The sequence below is a fragment of the Microtus oregoni genome, unplaced genomic scaffold (assembly GCF_018167655.1).
Source record: "Microtus oregoni isolate MIOR12 unplaced genomic scaffold, Mior012 000028F_ref0000031, whole genome shotgun sequence".
Lineage (NCBI taxonomy): Eukaryota > Metazoa > Chordata > Mammalia > Rodentia > Cricetidae > Microtus > Microtus oregoni.
The window spans coordinates 13,244,749-13,263,720 of NW_024543087.1; the positions used below are offsets into that span (position 1 = coordinate 13,244,749).

The 18,972-nt window shown below is 48.8% G+C and overlaps 1 protein-coding gene and 1 long non-coding RNA gene across 2 annotated transcripts; one reads left to right on the plus strand and one right to left on the minus strand.

Moving 5' to 3' along the window:
- Window positions 1–816: 816 nt before the first annotated feature.
- Window positions 817–11,746, minus strand: LOC121464344. The gene is made up of 3 exons (XR_005976508.1): window positions 11,635–11,746; window positions 1,482–1,661; window positions 817–937 (listed from the first exon to the last, which is right to left on the minus strand). It is a non-coding gene; the product is annotated as an uncharacterized LOC121464344 (long non-coding RNA).
- An 870-nt stretch (window positions 11,747–12,616) lies between these two features.
- Window positions 12,617–18,043, plus strand: Rtp3 (receptor transporter protein 3). Its single transcript, XM_041677400.1, has 3 exons — window positions 12,617–13,036; window positions 13,310–13,973; window positions 16,360–18,043. Exons 2-3 carry the CDS (start codon window positions 13,816–13,818, stop codon window positions 17,777–17,779), a joined length of 1,578 nt encoding a protein of 525 aa, XP_041533334.1. The 5' UTR covers window positions 12,617–13,036; window positions 13,310–13,815; the 3' UTR covers window positions 17,780–18,043.
- The last annotated feature ends 929 nt before the right edge of the window (window positions 18,044–18,972 follow it).

The following is an 18,972-nucleotide window of genomic DNA, read 5'->3' on the forward strand; positions in this document are numbered from 1 at the left end:
CACTCATACCTGTCCTGACAGTGTTCACAGCTGTCCCTGCCATAGTATCTGATGTTCCTCTCCCCACACCAGCCTTCAGGGCCATCTTAGTTCAGCACCCTCCTGGAGAAGGCTAAGGGCACCTTACGACCTCGTCTCTCTTCCTGCACCCTACTAACCTGCCAGGGCTGCATCTCTGCATGGAGCATGCTCATGGGATGTTTTGCTGACGCTCGTCAGCCTCTTTCCCAACTGCTGATTGTGAGACAGGATACAAATTACAGCTGAGCTGTTTGAAAACTTCACCACTGGTAGCCTGGATAGATAGCCCACTGGGTAAAGTGCTTGTCCACCACTGGGCTGGAGATGTGGCCCATTGGTAGTTTTTGCCTATTATGAGCGAAGCCCAGGATTTGATCTCCAGTACTAGATAAACTGTGTCTGTGTGCATGTCTGTGATCTCAGCACTCAAGAGGTAGAGGTAGGAGGATCATAAATTCAGGATTATCCTTGGATACACAGTGATTTTGAGGCCAGCCTAAGATATATGAAAACCCATCTCAAAAACAAATGACAATAAAGCTGACGGCCATATGTCATCAGTGAACTAGCAGGTCATCAGACCAGGGCTGAGTCTTGGGGGGCTGGCAGAGCTGTGACTCAAATCCCCAAAGTCTGAGGTGATGGGACCCACCCTTCTGGCTAGGGTACCTTTGGAAATAGATGTCTGGGAGGCTGTAAATTTTCACTAAATAAAACTTGCAGTCTTTGGCACCACAGAGTGAATATAAACCTAAAGCAACATTAGTGCCAGGGACTCACCAACTTTGGTCATGTCTACAGGTCATTGTCCTGAGGAAGTTTCTGGTCTGCCTTTGGTGTTTAAAGATGAAGGTTGCAAGAAGACCAGGAGGTTGTGCTGCTGCTTAAGATGACATCAAGAAGAGCTCTGCCAGGGCTGGAGAAATGGCTCAGAGGTTAAGTGCATTGGCTGTTCTTTCAGAGGTCCTGAGTTCAATTCCCAGCAACTACATGGTGGCTCATAACCATTTATAATAAAATCTGCTACCATGCAGGCATGCAGGCAGGCAGAACACTGTATACATAATATGTAGATAAATCTTTTTTTTACAAAAAGGGTTCTACCTCTCATTGCTATCAAGGACAAAATGAGACCCTGCCACCATCATGTCCAGCACGGAGGCCCCATGCCATTTGTAATAAAGACAATGGCATCACCAAGGCCTCCCAAAACATCAGTGGTAATTCCTGGATTTGTGTAAAAGAGCTGAGCATTTGAAATTTGCCCCAGCAAAAAAAAAAAAAAAGAAAAGAAAAAAAAAAGAAAGAAAAGAAAGAAAGAAATTTGCCCCAGCAGGGCATGTCCCAAGGCTGCTTCCCTCAAGAGTAACGATACCCTTCCCAGGCATAAGATAATGGATTCAGGCCTTAGCAGAACTTTGAAAAGCCCAGAGATGCAAAAAGCTCCCCAAGCTCCTTACCTCATTGGAGTCCAGGATAAGAATCTGTTGATCTACCTGGGAATCCTGCTGAAGTTGAGTCCACACACAAAGTCAATACACAGGACACCATATGCCAGGCAGGAAACCCTAGCTGAAGAATGTGAAGGTGGCAACCAGATCAGATGAGGGCTACACATGAGGAAGTTGGAAGCAAGAAGCCTGTGGAGAGTTAGAAAGAAAGGCCGCTGTGATGTCATGAGGAGGGAGAAGGCTTCGGGGGGAAGGCTACAGATACCAAGAAACCCAATGAAGAAAGGAATGATGTTGCAGCAGAAAGACCATCTGTTCTGGTCCATAAATAAACCAAAGACAGCCTATGGGCATGAAGACCTCACAGGAGATGCAGGGAAGGGGAAGGGGCTGCTGTGAGCAGTGATGGGCTGGCAGGTGCTTCTTCTTCTTCTTCTTCTTCTTCTTCTTCTTCTTCTTCTTCTTCTTCTTCTGCTGCTGCTGCTGCTGCTGCTGCTGTGCATTGATTTACCTGCATACATATCTGTATGAAGGTGTTAGATCTCCTGGAACTGGAGTTACAACAGTCATGAGGTGCTGTTTAGGTGCTGGGAATTGAACCTGGATCCTCTGGAAGAGCAGCCAGTGCTCTTAACCACTGAACAATCTCTTCAACACATTCTTTCTTTTTCTTTTTTTTCTTTTCTTCTTTTTTGGGGGCGGGAGCTTCGAGACAGGGTTTTGCCTGTCCTGAAATTTGCTCTGAAGACCTGGCTAGCCTTGAATCACAGAGATCCCCCTGCCTCTGCCTCCCAAGTGCCATGATTCAAGGTGTGGACTGGTAGATTTTTAATAAGCCATCTATAATTTAATTTGATGTGACTATTTTACTAGTATTGCTTTATCTGAGTGTGGAAGTGTTTGCTTGGGGTAGCAGAGGGTGAGGCAGGAACCACAAATTCTAGGATAGCCTGGGCTACTTTGTGAGATACTGTCTCAAAAAAAAAAAAAAAACAGCTAGGCACAATGGCATACAATTTTAATCCCAGCACTTGGGAGGCAGAAGCACACAGAAATGTGAGTTCCAGGCTAGCCTGCTCTACACAGCAAGACCTTATCTCCATAATGAATAAGTAAACTAGCCGGGGTGGTGGCACACACCTTTAATCCCAGCACCTAGGAGGCAAGGCAGGTGAGTCTCTATGAGTTGGAGGCCAGCCCAGGCTAGTAGTTCCAGGACAGCCAACACTACACAGAGAAACCCTGTCTCAACATAAATAAATAAATAATCAATTTCTATTGATTTTGGCAGCTACTGTGGTGTGAAAACGCCCCACTTTGGCTGATTGCCAGCTACCGACACAGGTGGCCCCTGAACTAGGAAGAGATAAACAACTGCACACCATCATTCCCCACCAGACAACCACAGTTGACTCGGGCAGCCTCAAAACCACAGGAACGCAAGCAAGGGAAGGTCAGAGGCACACAAAGCTCTGCAGCCTCTGGCTCATTTAACACCACCTCCCTGGGAAGGAGGGGCGGGAAAATGATTGACAGGGCTGGAGAGGAGTCAAGCTGTGGGCTGGTAATGTTTTGTTTTGTTCAGGTCTGTTTTCCTTGTCTTGGGGTATTATTACACGGCTATTGTTCACTTTGTGCAATTAATTTCTATAGGAATATTCACTGTGTGTGATTTTAAATGTATATTACATGTGGATTGGAAATGCACTTGTAAAAGCCACAGCCTTGTGAACTGTCCTCTCCCTGAGCCTCTTGACCTCTGGAACCTACAAGACTTTCTTTGAAATGCCAAGCTTGCCAATGGCTAAAGAGGGAAGGAATGGCAGGAGGGGCCCAAGGGCTGGGTAATCCATGTTTGTGGCCAGACAAGTCACCATGGGCTAGACAGCTGAACTGGAGCTGGAAAGAGAGAGAAGGAAGCAAAGAAGGAAGAAGGATGTTTGGGGAGCACCCTCTGCACCTGAGTGCCCTTCTGAATACTCAGACTATACTCTCCTCTCTCCAAACCCCACCCTGGAAACCGGTATGTCTCTGCCCGGTAGGCAGTGCCAGGAAGATCCCAGAATGTCCCACCCTCCTCCCACCCTAGGATCTGGGGGCCCCAGCATACGCCAAAGCAGCTGTTGGTCACAATTGGCTTCGCCTGATGAAACAGGAACATCCAAGACCTCCCAGGAAGGATTACAGAAAAGAAGGAAAGTACGTTGAACATTCCTGGTGCCTGCTGAGAACCGAGGCCACCCAGTTGGTCTCCCCGCATACCATCCTCCCCGCCATTGCCTTGGGGTTCAGAGTTCCACTCTCCCAACACCCTCTGGGGCTGCCAAAGGGTCACAGATGTAGAAGCCTGTCCTCTGAATGAATCCCCTGCCTGGCAATTTCTTCTCTCTGGAACCAGCAGTTCAGTAGCATAGCCAGTCCCTGCATTTTGACAGGGAAAATGAGTCTTTTTTTTCTTCCCAGAAAGAAGGTTGATTGGATTCTGGAACAATCAGGACCCAGCCTAGAGTTCAAGCTGGAGTTCTGGGGAATCAGGAACATTAGTAGCCAAGATCTCAGGAGTACAGCCTGGCTCAAAGGCCCTGGGGCAGTCGACCAGAAATAAGAGCGGCTGGTTGGGAGCTGGTGAGCCGTCTCAGTCAGGAAGCAAACATGCCATGAAAGCATGAGGACCTATGTTGAATCTCTTAGAACTTACATTTAAAAGCCAGGCATGCAGCAAGCAAGAACCAAGGTGGAAGTTCCTAAGGAGCGACCCCCAAGGTTGACGTCTAACTACCTCCATGTACCTGCACTCATAGGCCTGCGCGCACATACCTATTGGCTGGACCTAAAGCCTTGTCCTCCTCCAGTCTACTACGCTGTGGCTCCAGCTGACTATGAGCCTGTGATAGCTGTGAGACACGGCTTACTGGGGACCTCATCATGGTACCTTGCTGGGGACCAAGAATGAGCAGAAGTTCCCAAGGAAAGGGACTGGGTGGGAGGCTCTCCTGAGGGCTCAGGAGGACCAGTGAAAACGAGCAAGCTCCGTGACAGGAGTGTAAAGCCACCATTGTCACAGCTGGTAGTATCATTCCAGTCACATGGGTGGTAAGGTTAGCGCTAGGGAGAGAGGGGCAGGCAGAGGGCATACCACAGCCCGTAGGGAAATGACAGGTCTCCACACAGCTAGAGAGAGTATGTGCCTCAGCCCTAGAAGCCTCAAACCAAACTCTTTCCTTGTCAAGGCCCTCACTCTTCACAGAGCCCATTCAAATTGGCTGGCTCTGGCCAAAGGTGTCCTTAGTCACACCCATAATTCTAGTGGCATTTCAATTGTATTTTAATAAATAAGGCTTGCCTGGAGATCGGGGGAGTAAAACAGCCACACTGGTCAGCCTTATAGCCAGGTGGTGGTAATGCAGACCTTTAATCCCAGTAGCCATACTTGTTGCCATAGAAACCAGGCAGTGCATACTTTTAATCCCTGTAGTGTGTGCTTTTAATCCCAGAACTAGAGAGGATTATAAAACGGGAGGAAACAGCTCTCAGACACAGTCTTATTCTGAGATTCCTGGAGGCAGGGGTGCCATTTTGGACTGAGGTGGAGGTAATGACTGCTTTGCTTTTCTGACCTTCAGGTTGAACCCCAGTTTCTATCCCTGAGTTTTTATTAATCATGCTTCGCATAATGTCATGTTGTAGCGCCTGGGGTTCGGGCTTCACTCAGGTAATGCTGACAGCTGGCACACTGACTGAGGGTTATAGACATGAAGGCCTAGCCGGGTCCACCACTGCGGCCTGGCCTGGCTGCTGGGGTGATCAGGGCCTGTGCTGTGGCCCGCTGTGTGAGGAGCTTCCTAGGCCTACACCACATACTCACTTCTCCCAGAAGGAGAACCAAGAGCACAGAATAAACCTCAGAGAGGAGTTCAGAGTCGCCTAACCCTATGCACTCCCCTGGGAAGAACACAGGAGGAACCTACAAGAGCCAGCGTCCCAGAGAACTTGCCTTAGACTATTCTAAGGCCGGTGGCCATCTTAAGAAGAGAAACCAGAAAAATGAGAAGAGGAATTTGGGACCAACTTTGGAAGGAAAGGCGTTTCCGGGGTTGGCTTCTCACAGCGAGCTTTTGCACCCGGACCCACTGAAGACTCGCCCTGCCAGACCTAGAATCAAGTATCTGAGCTGAAAGATCCTGAGAGGACATAGTGAAGTGGGTAACTCCTAAGCCAACGGCCAACAAGTCCTGCAAAGTCTACCAGGGGGAACGAGGGAGTCCAGCTCAGTCCTGTGGGCAGAACTGAGGCGCCCTCTAGAGGTTGGTGCTTGATACTTCTGGGTCCCTGTTCTTCCCACTGACAGGCAACAGGTGTGCATCTGTACCTGTTGACTTCTTCATTACGGCCTGGTCAGGTCCGGCAGAGACTGTATCTTCCAATTTACAGAAACTAATGTTCAGGAAGCCCAATCTCAGCCCCCAGACACCCGGTTCTGTTTTTGTCTGTTTGTTTGTTTGAGACAAAGTCTCATCATGTAGCTCTGGTTGGCCTCAAACTCACATAGATCTTTCTCTTGTGCCTCCTGAGGTGTGGAATTAATAGTGTGCACCACCACGCCCAGCCACAAACACTCATGGTTAAAACGTTTTGTTTCGGCAAGCTTCACAGAAACTTCGCAAAGTGAGTCAGGAGACCCCCCATACATCCCTCATTCAGGATCTCCAGGTCTTCCCATTGTTCTCAGGGAGTCCCCCAAACATTCCCTCATCCAGGATGTCCCAGTGTTACCATTGCCCCAAGGTCTATTGATTAAAACAGGCTGGTGTCTGGAGAGGTGGCACAGTGATTAAGAACCCTTGTTTCCGCAGAGGACCCACACGGCTCTCATAGTCATCTGTAACTCCAGTTCTAGGAGATTGGATGCCCAGGAGGCACCAGGCACACGGGTGGCACACAGACATACATGCAAGTAAAACACTCATCCACATAAAATAAATAAATCTAAGAAAAATAGCAAGCTGACATTGTTCTATAACTACTAACTGAACTCCAGGCTTTCTTTAGAGCCCACCAATTTTTCCATTGAAATCCCTTTTCTGTTCTAGGATGGCATCCAGCAAGTCACACTGCATTCCAGTGTTCTCCTGTGTTGTTTATTATGATTCGTGACCTTGACAGTCTTTGGGCATGCTCCAGACCCATGCCAGGCGTGTCCTCTGTTTATCTGCTGACTAGACAGGGATGGTAGATTTGGGGTAAAATTACCACAGAGTGAAGCCCCTCCCACTTCACATCCTATCAGAGAGTATGTGCTTCCTGGATAGGAGATGTGCCCTTCGCCATTGTAAAACTACTGTTCCCTTTTCTCTGCTCTGTATGCTATTTTTTGTTTGTTTGTTTGTTTGTTTGTTTGTTTTGAGACAGGGTCTCTCTGCACAGCCCTGGCTGTCCTGGAAGTCACTATGAAGTGAGTCTAGCTCACACAGAAAGAGAGGTAGGAGCTAAACCAAGCTTTACCTCCTAAAAGGGCTATCAGATATGCTATTTGTTTCTTTGTCTTGTGTGTGTGAAATATATTCTTGCTAATGGGTGTGCATGCGTGTATTCAGATATGTGCACATGGATGTGGAAGCTAAAAGTTGACTCCCTTTATCTCTGTCTTCCTTGATCTCTCTCCACCTTATTTTTTGAAACAGGGTCACTTGCAGAACCCGGAGCTCATCCATTTGGCTAAACTGACTGGCCAATGAGTTTCAGGGATCTGCCCATCTGGGTTTCCCCAGACCTGGGGTTACAGATGGGCCCTGCTACACTTGGCTTTTTTATTTTGTTTTATCTTATTTACTCATTTATCTTCATGTGTTCTGCCTGAATGCAAGTCTGTGCACCCAGTGTCTAGTGCCTGGTGCCCAGAGAAGCCAGAAGAGAGTGTCAGATCCTCTGGGACTGGAGTTACAGACAGCGGTAAGCCGCCACATAGGTGCTGGGAACTGAACTCTGGTTTCTCTGGGAGTACAGCCTCTAGCCTCTGAGTGATCTCTCCAGTCCCCCAATTCTAGGGAGCTGAGCCTAAGTCTTTATGTTTGAGCAGTCACTTCCCAGCTCCCGTCCTCTATTCCTTATTCATTCTTTTGTATCTGTATGGGTTGATGTATTTATTATACTCTAGATTATAATCCAATAATTACAGCAAAACACTATGACCAAAAAGCAAGTCGGGAGTATCTTAGGGTGTCTACTGCTATGAGAAGACACCATGACCAAAGCAACTCTTATAAAGGAAAACATTTGACTGAGGTGGCAGTTTACGGTTTCAGAGGTTCAGTCCGTTATCATCATGGCAGGGAGCATGGCAGCATGCAGGCAGACACGGTGCTGGAGAATTTGACATCTTAATCCAAAGGTAAACTGAGACACTGAGTGTGCCTTGAGCATTTTTGAGACCTCAAAGCCTGATCCCACAGTGACACACTTCCTCCAACAAGGCCACACCTCCTAAGAGTGCCACTCCCTTTGAGGGCCTTTTTCTTTCAAGCCACAGGGAGGAAAGGATTTATTTGGCTTACATTTTCACATCACTGTTCATCATTAAAGGAAGTCAGGACAGAAACTCAAGCAGGGCAGGAACTTGCAGGCCGGAGCTGATGCAGAGGCCACAGAGGAGTGCTGCTTACTGGCTTGCTCAACCTGCTTTCTTCTAGAACTCAGGACACCTACCCAGGGATGGCACCACCCACAATGGGCTGGGCTCCCCCATTGGTCACTAATGAAGAAAATGCGCTCCAGCTAGATCTTAGGAGGCATTTTCTCATTGAGGTTTCCTCCTTTCGAATAACTCTAGCTTGTGTCAAGCTGACTTAGACCAGGCAGCACAAACACCGTGTGGCTATTTCATGGCCCGGATCATCCCGGTGTCACTCAGCACAGCTCTGTCAAGTCGGCCTCTGGCCCCTCTGTGCTGCTACACTTTTGTTTCTTGAGCCCTTTTCTTTCTAGCTTGTTGTTGTTGTTGAAGGCAGGGTTTCATTATGTAGCCCAGGCTGGCCTCAAACTTGCAGCCAACTTCTTGTCTCTGCTTCCTGGGAGCTGGGATTAAATATGTACACGCTACACCCAGATCTTCTTTTCTTCCAGAAACTTCCCAGTACCCCAGGCTCTTTCCCCCTGACCCAGCCCTAGAATCAACAATTTTTTCCAAGGCGTCTTGACTCCTTTTTTAAGGAAATGGTTTTTAGAAACAAAGAGGCAACACTGTGCGCTTGTTGCTCCTGGGACGCTGTTATTTCTAGGACCTATCAACAAACTATGTGTGTGCATGTATGTATGTATATATACATATACACACATATACATATGTATATATGTACTAAATTATAGCTATAAAATAGCAGCAAGTCTGCTCAATAAAGGCACTTGCCGCCAAATCTGATGACCTGAGTTACATTCCTAGGTCTCGGGTTGAAGGAAAGAACCAACTCCTGAGGATTGTCCCCTGAGTCATCACACACACAATAATAATAAATAAATAAAATAATCATTTTAATCATAGATAAGTAGGGGCTGGAGAGATGGCTCAGCAGTTAAGAGCACCAATTGCTCTTCCAGGGGTCCTGAGTTCAATTCCCAACACCCACATGGTGGCTCACAGCCATCTATAATGAGATCTGGCGCCCTCTTCTGGTGTGCAGGCGGGCATGCAGGCAGAGCACTGTATACATAATAAATAAATAAGTAAATCTTTTAAAAAATTGTAAATATGTGTATTCAGCCTATGTATTGTGTACCACTGTTTTGACCAATGGTAAGCCACATGTAGTACAGTGTTCTCATGAGTTTTGTCTGGTGATACTGCAGCTGTCATTACCAATTGTCATATATATTTGATTTTCCAAGGCAGGGTTTCTCTGTGTAGCCTTGACTGTCCTAGAACTCGCTCCATAGACCGTTTGTTTTGTGTTGTGTCTCACCAACACTGCCCAGGGCCATCTGTGTGACGGTGAATTTGGAGCTTTCTGCTGAAGTCTCGGGGGCCCAGCAGAGGATATACAACTAAAGACAGTGAGGAATGGCGCCCACCTGTGAAAGTGTCATAATGAAATATACTATTGTGTATAATTAACATATGCTAATAGAGTCATTTTTAAGGATTTCTTTCTATTTTGTGTGTGTGAGTGTTTGCCTCAATGTATACCTGTGCACGCATGCTTTGCTGGTGTCCTTAGAGGTCAGATCTGTAACTGAAGTGGTTGCGAGCCTACAGCAAACAGCTTGTTAAACCTTCTCAGTAGGGGGCGCTAAAGAAACACTGCGGTGGGAACGAGCGGTTGGTTCTGCTGGAGGCTCATCTCCAGCTGACAGACGTGATAGGGAATGGCAGCATAATCAATTCTACAGTACAGTCTTCATCCTCTGGCCGGGGTCAGCTGGCTCTGAGCTCTGAGGCTCTGGTCTCCTTAGCTCCCAGTGGTCCCCACACATCATCCCCAGACTCGCTGCGTTCCTCTTGAAGTGCTGCCCAAGCCAAAGGTTAACTTAGAACAAACACATCTTTGGCAGGTGTCCATGCTGAGCCATCTGTGATGTGTGTGCAGCCTCCTTTACAATGTAAAATACAAATGTGCCCTTATGAAATAGAATGTAAGAGCCCGTATCTGTTGCTCCTGTCATCTGTCACAGCTAGACCACAGACTGGATGGTTTATGACAATAAAAATTTATTCTCATGGTTCTGGAAGTCAGAAGTCCAAAATCAAGCTGTCTTCAGTCCTTCCACCCCTCCAGAGGCCCTAGGGAGAAATTTTCTTGCCTCCTCAGGGTCCAGGCATCCCTTTGCTCCTGACGACCTAACTCTAGTCTGCTTCTGTCTCTAAATGGCCTTTTCCTATGATTCTGTGTCTTGCCCCCCTCTGCCTCCCCATTGTGAAGATACCTGCTGTTGCACTTTTGACCTAATGTAAGTCAGAATCATCTCATAATACAATTTTGGTTAAGGTGTTTCAACCCAGCTTCGACTAGTGGAGGGTCTGGTCAGTTTTCCTTCTTCAGCAGCTGGTCACCTCTATACTCCAACCATTCCTCGTTCATCATAGTGTGAGCCACTGTGCATCTGCCCCCACAGCCTCAAGCCCCAGTACACGACAGATAAGGACAAATGAGGTACACCTTGCTGCTCCAGAACCCTCGAGCCTACCCATGGAAGCCTAGGCTGACTAGTGTCGTAGAAACTCCAATTTTCAAGTGTAACATCCATTGTCATTCATCAGAGTGACGGTGACTGCCACTCTCTCATACTAGGGATTCTAGGAGAGGGTCCTTAGATCCTTGACTGAGATTCCGGACTCTCCCTCCTACATCCTCTCTCAGTCATACATAATTCCACCCCAACTACACATTATCTCAGGAGGGGGTCATAGTATGTAGGAGATAGAAAGTTAACCAAAGGGGGGGGGCGCCAGCTATACAGCTATGGGGAACTTGTCACCCGTGCTGGGGTCAGACTTTTCAGTGGCAGTAGTGATATTTTGTTTGTGTTTTAACAAACAAAGCTTGCCTGAAGATCAGAGTGCAGATCTAAGCCACTGGAGGCCAGGGAGTGGTGGCACACACCTTTAATCCCAGGACTTGGGAGACAGAAGCAGAGGGATCTCTGTTAGTTTAAGGCCACCCTGGGCTACATGAGATTGAATCTGTCTAAAAGAGAAACAGTTCACACAAAGGTGATCCCAGCATTTGGGATCCCATACCTTTAATTCCAGCTCTAGGAAGGAGGAGACAGGAGTGATATGGTGGGGAGGACAGAGGAATATAAGGTAAGAGGAGATAGAAGCAAACCCTCACCCATGTCCCTAAGAAATCCCAATAAACTCACTGGTTCACCAAGCTAGACTCGGGCGACAAGAGTTGCTTTGGTCTATGGTTGTTGCCCCTAGGGGTGAACTCATTACCCCAGGAGAGGCTGATGTGAGCCTAGGTGCCCTCAGGCCACTGCCACACATACACTGTGCCCTATAGCTACACTTAGCTCTTCCTTGTTCCTGGACACCCTGTGTGGGCTCACCTGGCATCCTTCTCTTGATCGGGTTGTAAATGACAAGCAGCTAGGCCTGTTGCCTGTCTTCTGTTGCTGTGTTGTGTCCTCGTGGCCACAGAAACCTTAAATCTTCCAAAGCAGGACTTACCTCAGGTCCTCTAGTACATCTGTACACGCCCGTGATTTCCACACCAATTCACAAGTAGATGCCTGGTTCAGGCTGTCACAAATCCAACCCACTTGGAGAAGGTACACACCAGTTCCTAACCACAGGCTGATGAGAGAGAGAGAGAGAGAGAGAGAGAGAGAGAGAGAGAGAGAGAGAGGCTCTTTGGACTTTGGTCTGTGGGGGGTGGGGGAACAGAACTAGAAGACAGCAGAGGGTCTGGAAACTCTGCTGGCTAACCGAACGAGGCATTAGTAACTTTCTGAACAAAAACCAGAGCAAGGCAGAGACTTGCTCCCCCAACTCAACTCCCCTATAGAATGCAAGAGAGGAGGCTAGCAAGGCGGGCAAAGGAGAGAACAGTGGGTTCTCACTGCTCAAGGCGGTCCTAAGTGTCGTCTTGAATACAAAGCCACGGTTCCTAAGGGGACTACCATTAGGTTCTTGTATCCCTTGCTCATGTTTCAGTCACATAATCAACAGGAGCCCTCGTGTTGTCTCTGTCTAAAACTGTTCTATTATGTATGCAGTTATTGACTTCTTAACATTGAGCCCATGGCCAACCACACTGCGTAACTGGGCCCCGAACAAAGTTCCCTGATACTTGCACTTTCTGTGTTAGAAACACCGTGGCCTTCTTTCTCTCGGGAACATGTCAGCACCTGCCCTGGGGTCTGTTTTACGTGGTGAAATCCCTATGAAAAATCCCCCAAAGCGTGAAGAACGTGGCACTGCTGACCACGAACAGAGAACCTCTATTTACTGGGAGCTGGACTAAGCAAGCAGACAACAGGTGGACACAGCCCAGTGTAAGAGGTTGAAAGGGGGAGGGACAAAACAAGAAAGAAAGACACTGGACCACTTCCCCAAATGGAGTTAATTTATAACTGAGCAAATAGCGTTGAGAAACTAAATGAGGGCAGGAAGGAAAGGGTCCATTGTGATCTGAGTCTGGCCATGACGCTGTTGTGATTTGGGTCAGAGACAGCAGAGAAAAACAGGGGAAAGCTTGGTTTCCAAACCTCACAGGAAGCCCCTCCCCTTGTTTCCTTCCTTTCCTCTAGGCTGAGGAGCCTCCAGCTTGGAAGCCAGCAGGGCAATACATATATGTCCAACTGGGTGGTAGGAAGACCCACCCTATCTTTGGATGAAGTCCTCTGGAGTGGACACTCAGAATCTTGTCTGCCATTCCTACAGTGTTGCCTGCTCCAGCACTGGCTACCTCCGCCTGCCTCTCCTTCCTCTTCTTCAGTGTGTGGTGACAGGGAAGCTTCTCATGGAGGAAGGCAAAGGATCCCTGTTGGTCTCGGGCCAGCAGCCTCCCACCCACCCAGAGACTAATCTCCTGGGCACACACTGACTGAACAACCAACTTTGATTTCCGGTAAGTGGAGGATAGGGGCTGAGACCTCTGTTCAGGCCGTGGTTGGTAGGCAGGGCCAGCAGGCCACCATCCTCCTGAGGAGCTAGGTATGAACGAGGACTTCCCAGGGTATGGGAATCCCAAGGAGGCCCCTTTTGCCTCAAGCAGGAATCCAGCAGCCCAGTGGATGAGGAGTTTAAATGTTAGAACCGGAAAAGGCAAGAGTGACCTCCACCATTCCAGGGCCTCTGTGTCAGAGGCAGCTCATTGTGTGATTTCTTGTGGTGTCCACAGCTGTCCTCTGAACTTGGGAACAGATTCAACTGACCTTTGCCCCTGGGACAGAGGATCTGAACCACTGTCCCAATCCAAATCTTCAAAGGGATTGCCAGTCTGAACCCTCACTCTCTGAAGTGGAAAACCTTACATCCCGCCACGGGTCTGTCTGGGCCCAGGAGACTCTGCCCCACCCAGAGGACCCTGGGATACCCAGGAGACACTACCCAGGCCCAGGAGACCCTGCCCCCACACAGGAGCCCCTACCTCAACCCAGGAGACCCTACCCCAGTTCAGAAGACCCTACCCAGGACCAGGAGACCCTGTCCCATCCGGGAGACCCTACCCCAACCCAGGACACCCTGCCCCAGTTCAGGAAATCCTACCCAGGAGACTCTGCCCCACCCAGAAGACCCTGGAATACCCAGGAGACCCTGTCCCCACGCAGGAGCCTCTACCCCAACCCAGGAGACCCTGCCCCCAGTCAGGAGCCCCTGCCCCAGCGTAGCCACCACACTATAGCCATGATGGAAGAAGACACAGAGGTATGGCAACAAGTATTCCAGGAGCTGATTCAAGAGGTGAAACCATGGCACAAATGGACCCTCACACCAGACAAGGAGCTTCTTCCTGATGTTCTGAATCCTGGGTGGACACAGTACCAGCAAAAGACCTTTGCCAGGTGAGCGAGGCACGATGGTCTGCACAATTCTTCTTTGTTTCTTACTCATCACTATTCTCCTCCGTCCAGGCTTGCACGCTGAAGAACACAGGAAGGAATTCCAGCTTTATTAGAGACTGGGGATCCCGCCCCATTACTAGGAACTTAAGACAGTGGCAGCCTAGATACTAAGAATTCTGGCTGGGAAGTGGGACAGTTGGGAAGGGGAGGGTAGAGGCTCATTTACTCCAGGGGCTCTGCACTTCCTACCTGCCTTGAAAGAGTCCCTCTTCCTGGAGTTCCTGAGAAGAGACAGGTTTATCCTGGGGAGACTCTTCAGGACAGATCACAGGCACATGGCCCAAAGCGCTCACAGCAACCATGTCACTCTCTACTACGAGCCAAGATATTCTTTCTCAAATAGGACTTTCCGGGGCCACCCAACAGTCTGTTCGTTTGTTTGTTTGTTTGTTTGTTTGTCAAGACAGAGTTTCTGTGTAGCTTTGGAGCCTGTCATGGAACTAGCTCTTGTAGTTGTAGCTCTGGCATCGAACTCACAGAGATCCGCCTGTCTCTGCCCCCCGAGTGTTGGGATTAAAGGCGTGTGCCACCACCGCCCAGCACCACCCAACATTTTACCCTTTCTTTTCCATAGAAAGTAGGTGCCCCAAAGCCTAGGGGTGGAGGTAAGAGGGCTGAGAGGGTAGAGCCCTGAGATCTGTCATGCCTGCTGGCCACTGTGAGGAGACTGGCCCTTTCCCAAGCAGAAGCTGACTTGGGAAGCTCCAGAGCAAAGCCATAGTCTGTTTATTTGAGAACCTGGGACTCTGGCCTGGCACACAGCGGAGCTAGAGTGCTGAGACCAGGCCAGTGTGGGAGGCGGACAGCTCAGGACAGCTCAGGACAGCTCAGGACAGCTCAGGACAGCTCAGGACAGCTCAGGACAGCTCAGGACAGCTCAGGACCGCTCAGGACAGCTCAGGACAGCTCAGGACAGCTCAGGACAGCTCAGGACCGCTCAGGACCGCTCAGGACAGCTCAGGACAGCTCAGGACAGCTCAGGACAGCTCAGGACAGCTCAGGACAGCTCAGGACAGCTCAGGACAGCTCAGGCAGGTCCTTGTGCAGAACTGAGGGAAGGTTCCTGGCCAGTACACTTCGTGGGACTCGGAGCTAGCTAGCTTCTCAGCATCTCCTCCTCTCGGTTCATTTCCACATTTGTCCTAAGAAAGCAGGCTAAGATCAAAGCATGGAAAAGAGGGGCCTGGGGTTGTAGCTCAGTGGTACATTGACTTAGCATGCACAAATTCCTAGGAGGAGCTTCCTTGTTCAGTCCAGCCTCCTCCAACGTCCCACCTCAGACTGCAGATTCTCCTGCCTCAAGCAAAGTTAGGATCAACAGCTATAGAAAAAACATAAAAATAAAAAACCAAATCCCAGCATTTAACTGAATGCACAGCTCCCAAGGCTACCGAGGCAGAGAGGGCTGGGGCCTTGAGAAAGGAGATCTGACTGCTGTTCAAGTCCCATCAACAGGTTCCATGGTCCCAAGCTGACTGAATCAAGAGGGCATTTATGGGTTATTTGATGAACAATAAACGTCTCCACCACACTGCAGTCTTCTGGCTTTGCACAACCCCTGTTCTAGGAAGCATAGGCTTCCCCTGTTCTTCCTTCACTGTTCCCAGTAGGCGTTTGTGCAAATGTCTTAGAGAAAATGCTCTCTCTGCTGAGAAGATGTGTCATTCTGCGCCCTGTTGGAGGCAAGCCCTGAGAAACAACGCAACATTCTCTGGTGTATATAAGAAAAATTAGGAGTTGGGGTGGGGTACCACAAAAAAAAAAAAAAAGAGAGAGAGAGAGAGCTGGAAGGTGATCTGTGGGGATTTACAAATCATGGGACCTGAGGAACAAAAGCAGGCAGGATGTCTCTGAGGCAGGAGGCTGCAGCTCTCTCCTGACCTGCTGGTGACTTACCTAGCACCCACTTATATCCACTTGTTCATTTCAGCATGGGATACTTGGAAGGCTGTGGCATGTATAGTCTTGAACACATTTACATCGATGTTTGAAGAAACAATGGCTTAGGGTTCAGATACCAGAGCTCCAGTCCCGGCTCACGAACCCCAGGTCCTGGGGTGTGGTGAGGTCCCGTTGTGTGCCTTGCCTCTGAAATGTACAATGCACACACTGGACCTAGAAAATGCCCGGGGTCCCTTTGGAGTCAGAAGGCTGGTGTCTTGCTGTTTGCACAGCAAGCATCTAACAATGGCCACAGAGAATATTGGTGACCAGGTGGAGATGAGGAAGAGGGGCTCGTTCATTTCTCTCACTGCTAGTGAGAGGCTCCTTCTCCCTCCGGTACCTGCCCACAGCTTGGCTGAAGCTCTCGCCTGGTTCTCCACAGGTTCCTCTGCCCCAGCTGCTCTCGCAGTTGGGCCTCTGGCTGTGTCCTGGTGGTCTTCCACATGCGCTGGTATAAGAAGAACAGCAAGGGACGTGTGAAGATGAGGGTCTTTGCTCAGAGATGTAACAAGTGCCCCGAGCCTCCATTTGCAGCTCCAGAGTTCAGCTGGGACAACATCTCAAGGATCTTGAGCAATCTGGTCTTCAGAATTCTGAGGAAGTGCTATGGAGAAGAGTTTAAGGAAATGGCTGAGATTCCTTTGCTTGGAGACACGGGTCTCGAAGGCCCACATGACAGAAACAACTGTGAGGCCTGTCTGCAGGGCTTTTGTGTTCAGAGTAGCTCAGGCCTAGCCTCAAAACCACCAGCATGCCCATTGTCTCCCGCCTCCTCTAAGTCAACTAGGGAGCCTATGGTCACTGTCACACGCAGCAACGTCTCCTGCTCACAGCCTTCCTCTAAAGTGGGAAAGCCCCAAGGATCAAAAGTGGACACCAAAGCCAGTAACCCTACCAAAGCTGACCCCAAGGTTAGCCACACCTCGAACCCATCAACTGTCCCAATCTTGACAACCCAACAGTTGGCACCTGCAAGCTCACCTGCCCCTAGATGTATCATTCAAATGTCTTCTCCCGTCAAGAGCAGTGGAACAGCAGGTACGGGAAACAAGAACTCCAGGTCCAAGATCCCAGAGGCATTGCCCCCGTCCTCTGCATTTGTCCCAAATATTTCCTCCTCATTCATCCTACCCACTTCCTCCTCCTATGTCCCGCCCACTTCCTTATTTGTCCCATCCACTTCTTCCTCATATGTTGCACCCACTTCCTCTAAAGTGGGAAAGCCCCAAGCATCAAAAGTGGACACCAAAGCCAGTAACCTTACCAAAGCTGACCCTAAGGTGAGCCACGCCTCAAACCCATCAACTGTCCCAATCTTGACAACCCAACAGTTGGCACCTGCAAGCTCACCTGCCCCTAGATGTATCATTCAAATGCCTTCTCCCGTCAAGAGCAGTGGAACAGCAGGTACAGGAAACAAGAACTCCAGGTCCAAGATCCCAGAGGCATTGCCCCCGTCCTCTGCATTTGTCCCAACCATTTCCTCCTCATTCATCCTACCCACTTCCTCCTCCTATGTCCCACCCACTCCCGCGTATGTTGTGCCCAATTCTGGGAGACCACGAGCAAACATCACTGGCCAGGTAGAGAGAAGCAGCCATATCCACCCAGCAGGTGAATCCTGCTGCTGCAAAGCTTGCTGCGGGGCCTGCCACGAGTGCTGCTGCGGATGCTTCTGTGAGTGCTGCAAGGGCTTCTGCCAGGGCTTTTGTAATTGCATGGAACATAAACCGTTTCGACTGCTGGTCTTTCTAATCTTTGCAGCTGTCGTTGTGACACTTTCCATAAAATACGGCTTCTGAGCCTTGAAGAAAGAATGCTGGGTGGCAAAAAAAAAAAAAAAATGTTGCAACATCCCAAAAAAGTCAGATATTGTGTAACCCTTTATACAAAACATCAATAAAATCAGGAGAACCCAGAGATGGCTACCAGGGCTGGAGAAAGGGGGAAAAAATGCAAAGCCCTTGTTCAACCAATGTGGATTTCATGAGGGAAGAAGGGGTGGTAAAATGCTTGGGAACTGGATGGAGAAGGTAACGCTCTCTCAATACTGGAAGTGCACTAAAAGCCACTAAAGTTCTCATCTTAAGATGGTTAAGTTTCTTTAATTTTTTTCCCATGTGGGTGTGTTAGGGTAGGTTTGAGAACTTCCTGTGTAGTTGAAGTTGGTCTGGAACTCACTAGGTATTCACACCAATCCTCTCGCTTCAGCCTCTCAAGTGCTTGAGTCTCAGATAGGAGCCAGGAGGGTCAGCAGAGAATTAATACTCTTATGACTCCCGCTTGGATACTACACACACACACACACACACACACACACACACACGCATGGTTTTGACCTATTGCGAAGGAACGGAGTTGGAGGACTCAGAATTATTTGGAAGTCTTGAACCTGTGAGCTCCTCAGCAAGTTTTGCTCAGACCCTCTGCTGCCAGTCTGGGAGGGTGTGAGATGGAAGTAGTAAACTGAATGCCTGCCTTCTCAAACAGTGGTCTCCATGGAGGTATATGCAGCTACTCTGTGATAGGGAAAAGACATTGGGGAGAGAGATGCCTTTACAAGTCCAATTAGGGACTTAGAGAGATGTGATCTGGGAAGCCCTTCTGTACATGTGTTGCTTTTATTGGTTAATGAATAAAGAAGCTTCTTGGGCCTATGACAGGGCAGAATAGAGTTAGACAGGAAAACTAAACTGAATGCTGGGAGAAAGTAGGCAGAGTCAGAGAGACACCATGTAGTTGCCGAAGGACACAGATACCTGAGAACCTTACCAGTAAACTATGAGCCTTGTGGTGATACATAGATTAATAGAAATGGGTTAATTCAAAATGTAAGAGTTAGCTAGAAATATGCATGAGCTAATTGGCCAATCAGTGTTTTAATTAATACAGTTTCTGTGTGATTATTTCGAGTCTGGGTGGTCAGGAACAAACAAGCAGTCTCCACCTACAGAGACATCTCAGCAGACAATGCCACTCAAGTACAAAGACCTGA

What these genes read in the sequence shown, in the direction of transcription:
- Rtp3 (XM_041677400.1), top strand. Translation starts at nt 13,816, where the DNA reads ATGATGGAAGAAGACACAGAGGTATGGCAACAAGTATTCCAGGAGCTG. An exon ending in CAGCAAAAGACCTTTGCCAG is followed by an intron (nt 13,974 to 16,359) that starts GTGAGCGAGGCA and finishes GGTTCTCCACAG; the next exon opens with GTTCCTCTGCCCCAGCTGCT.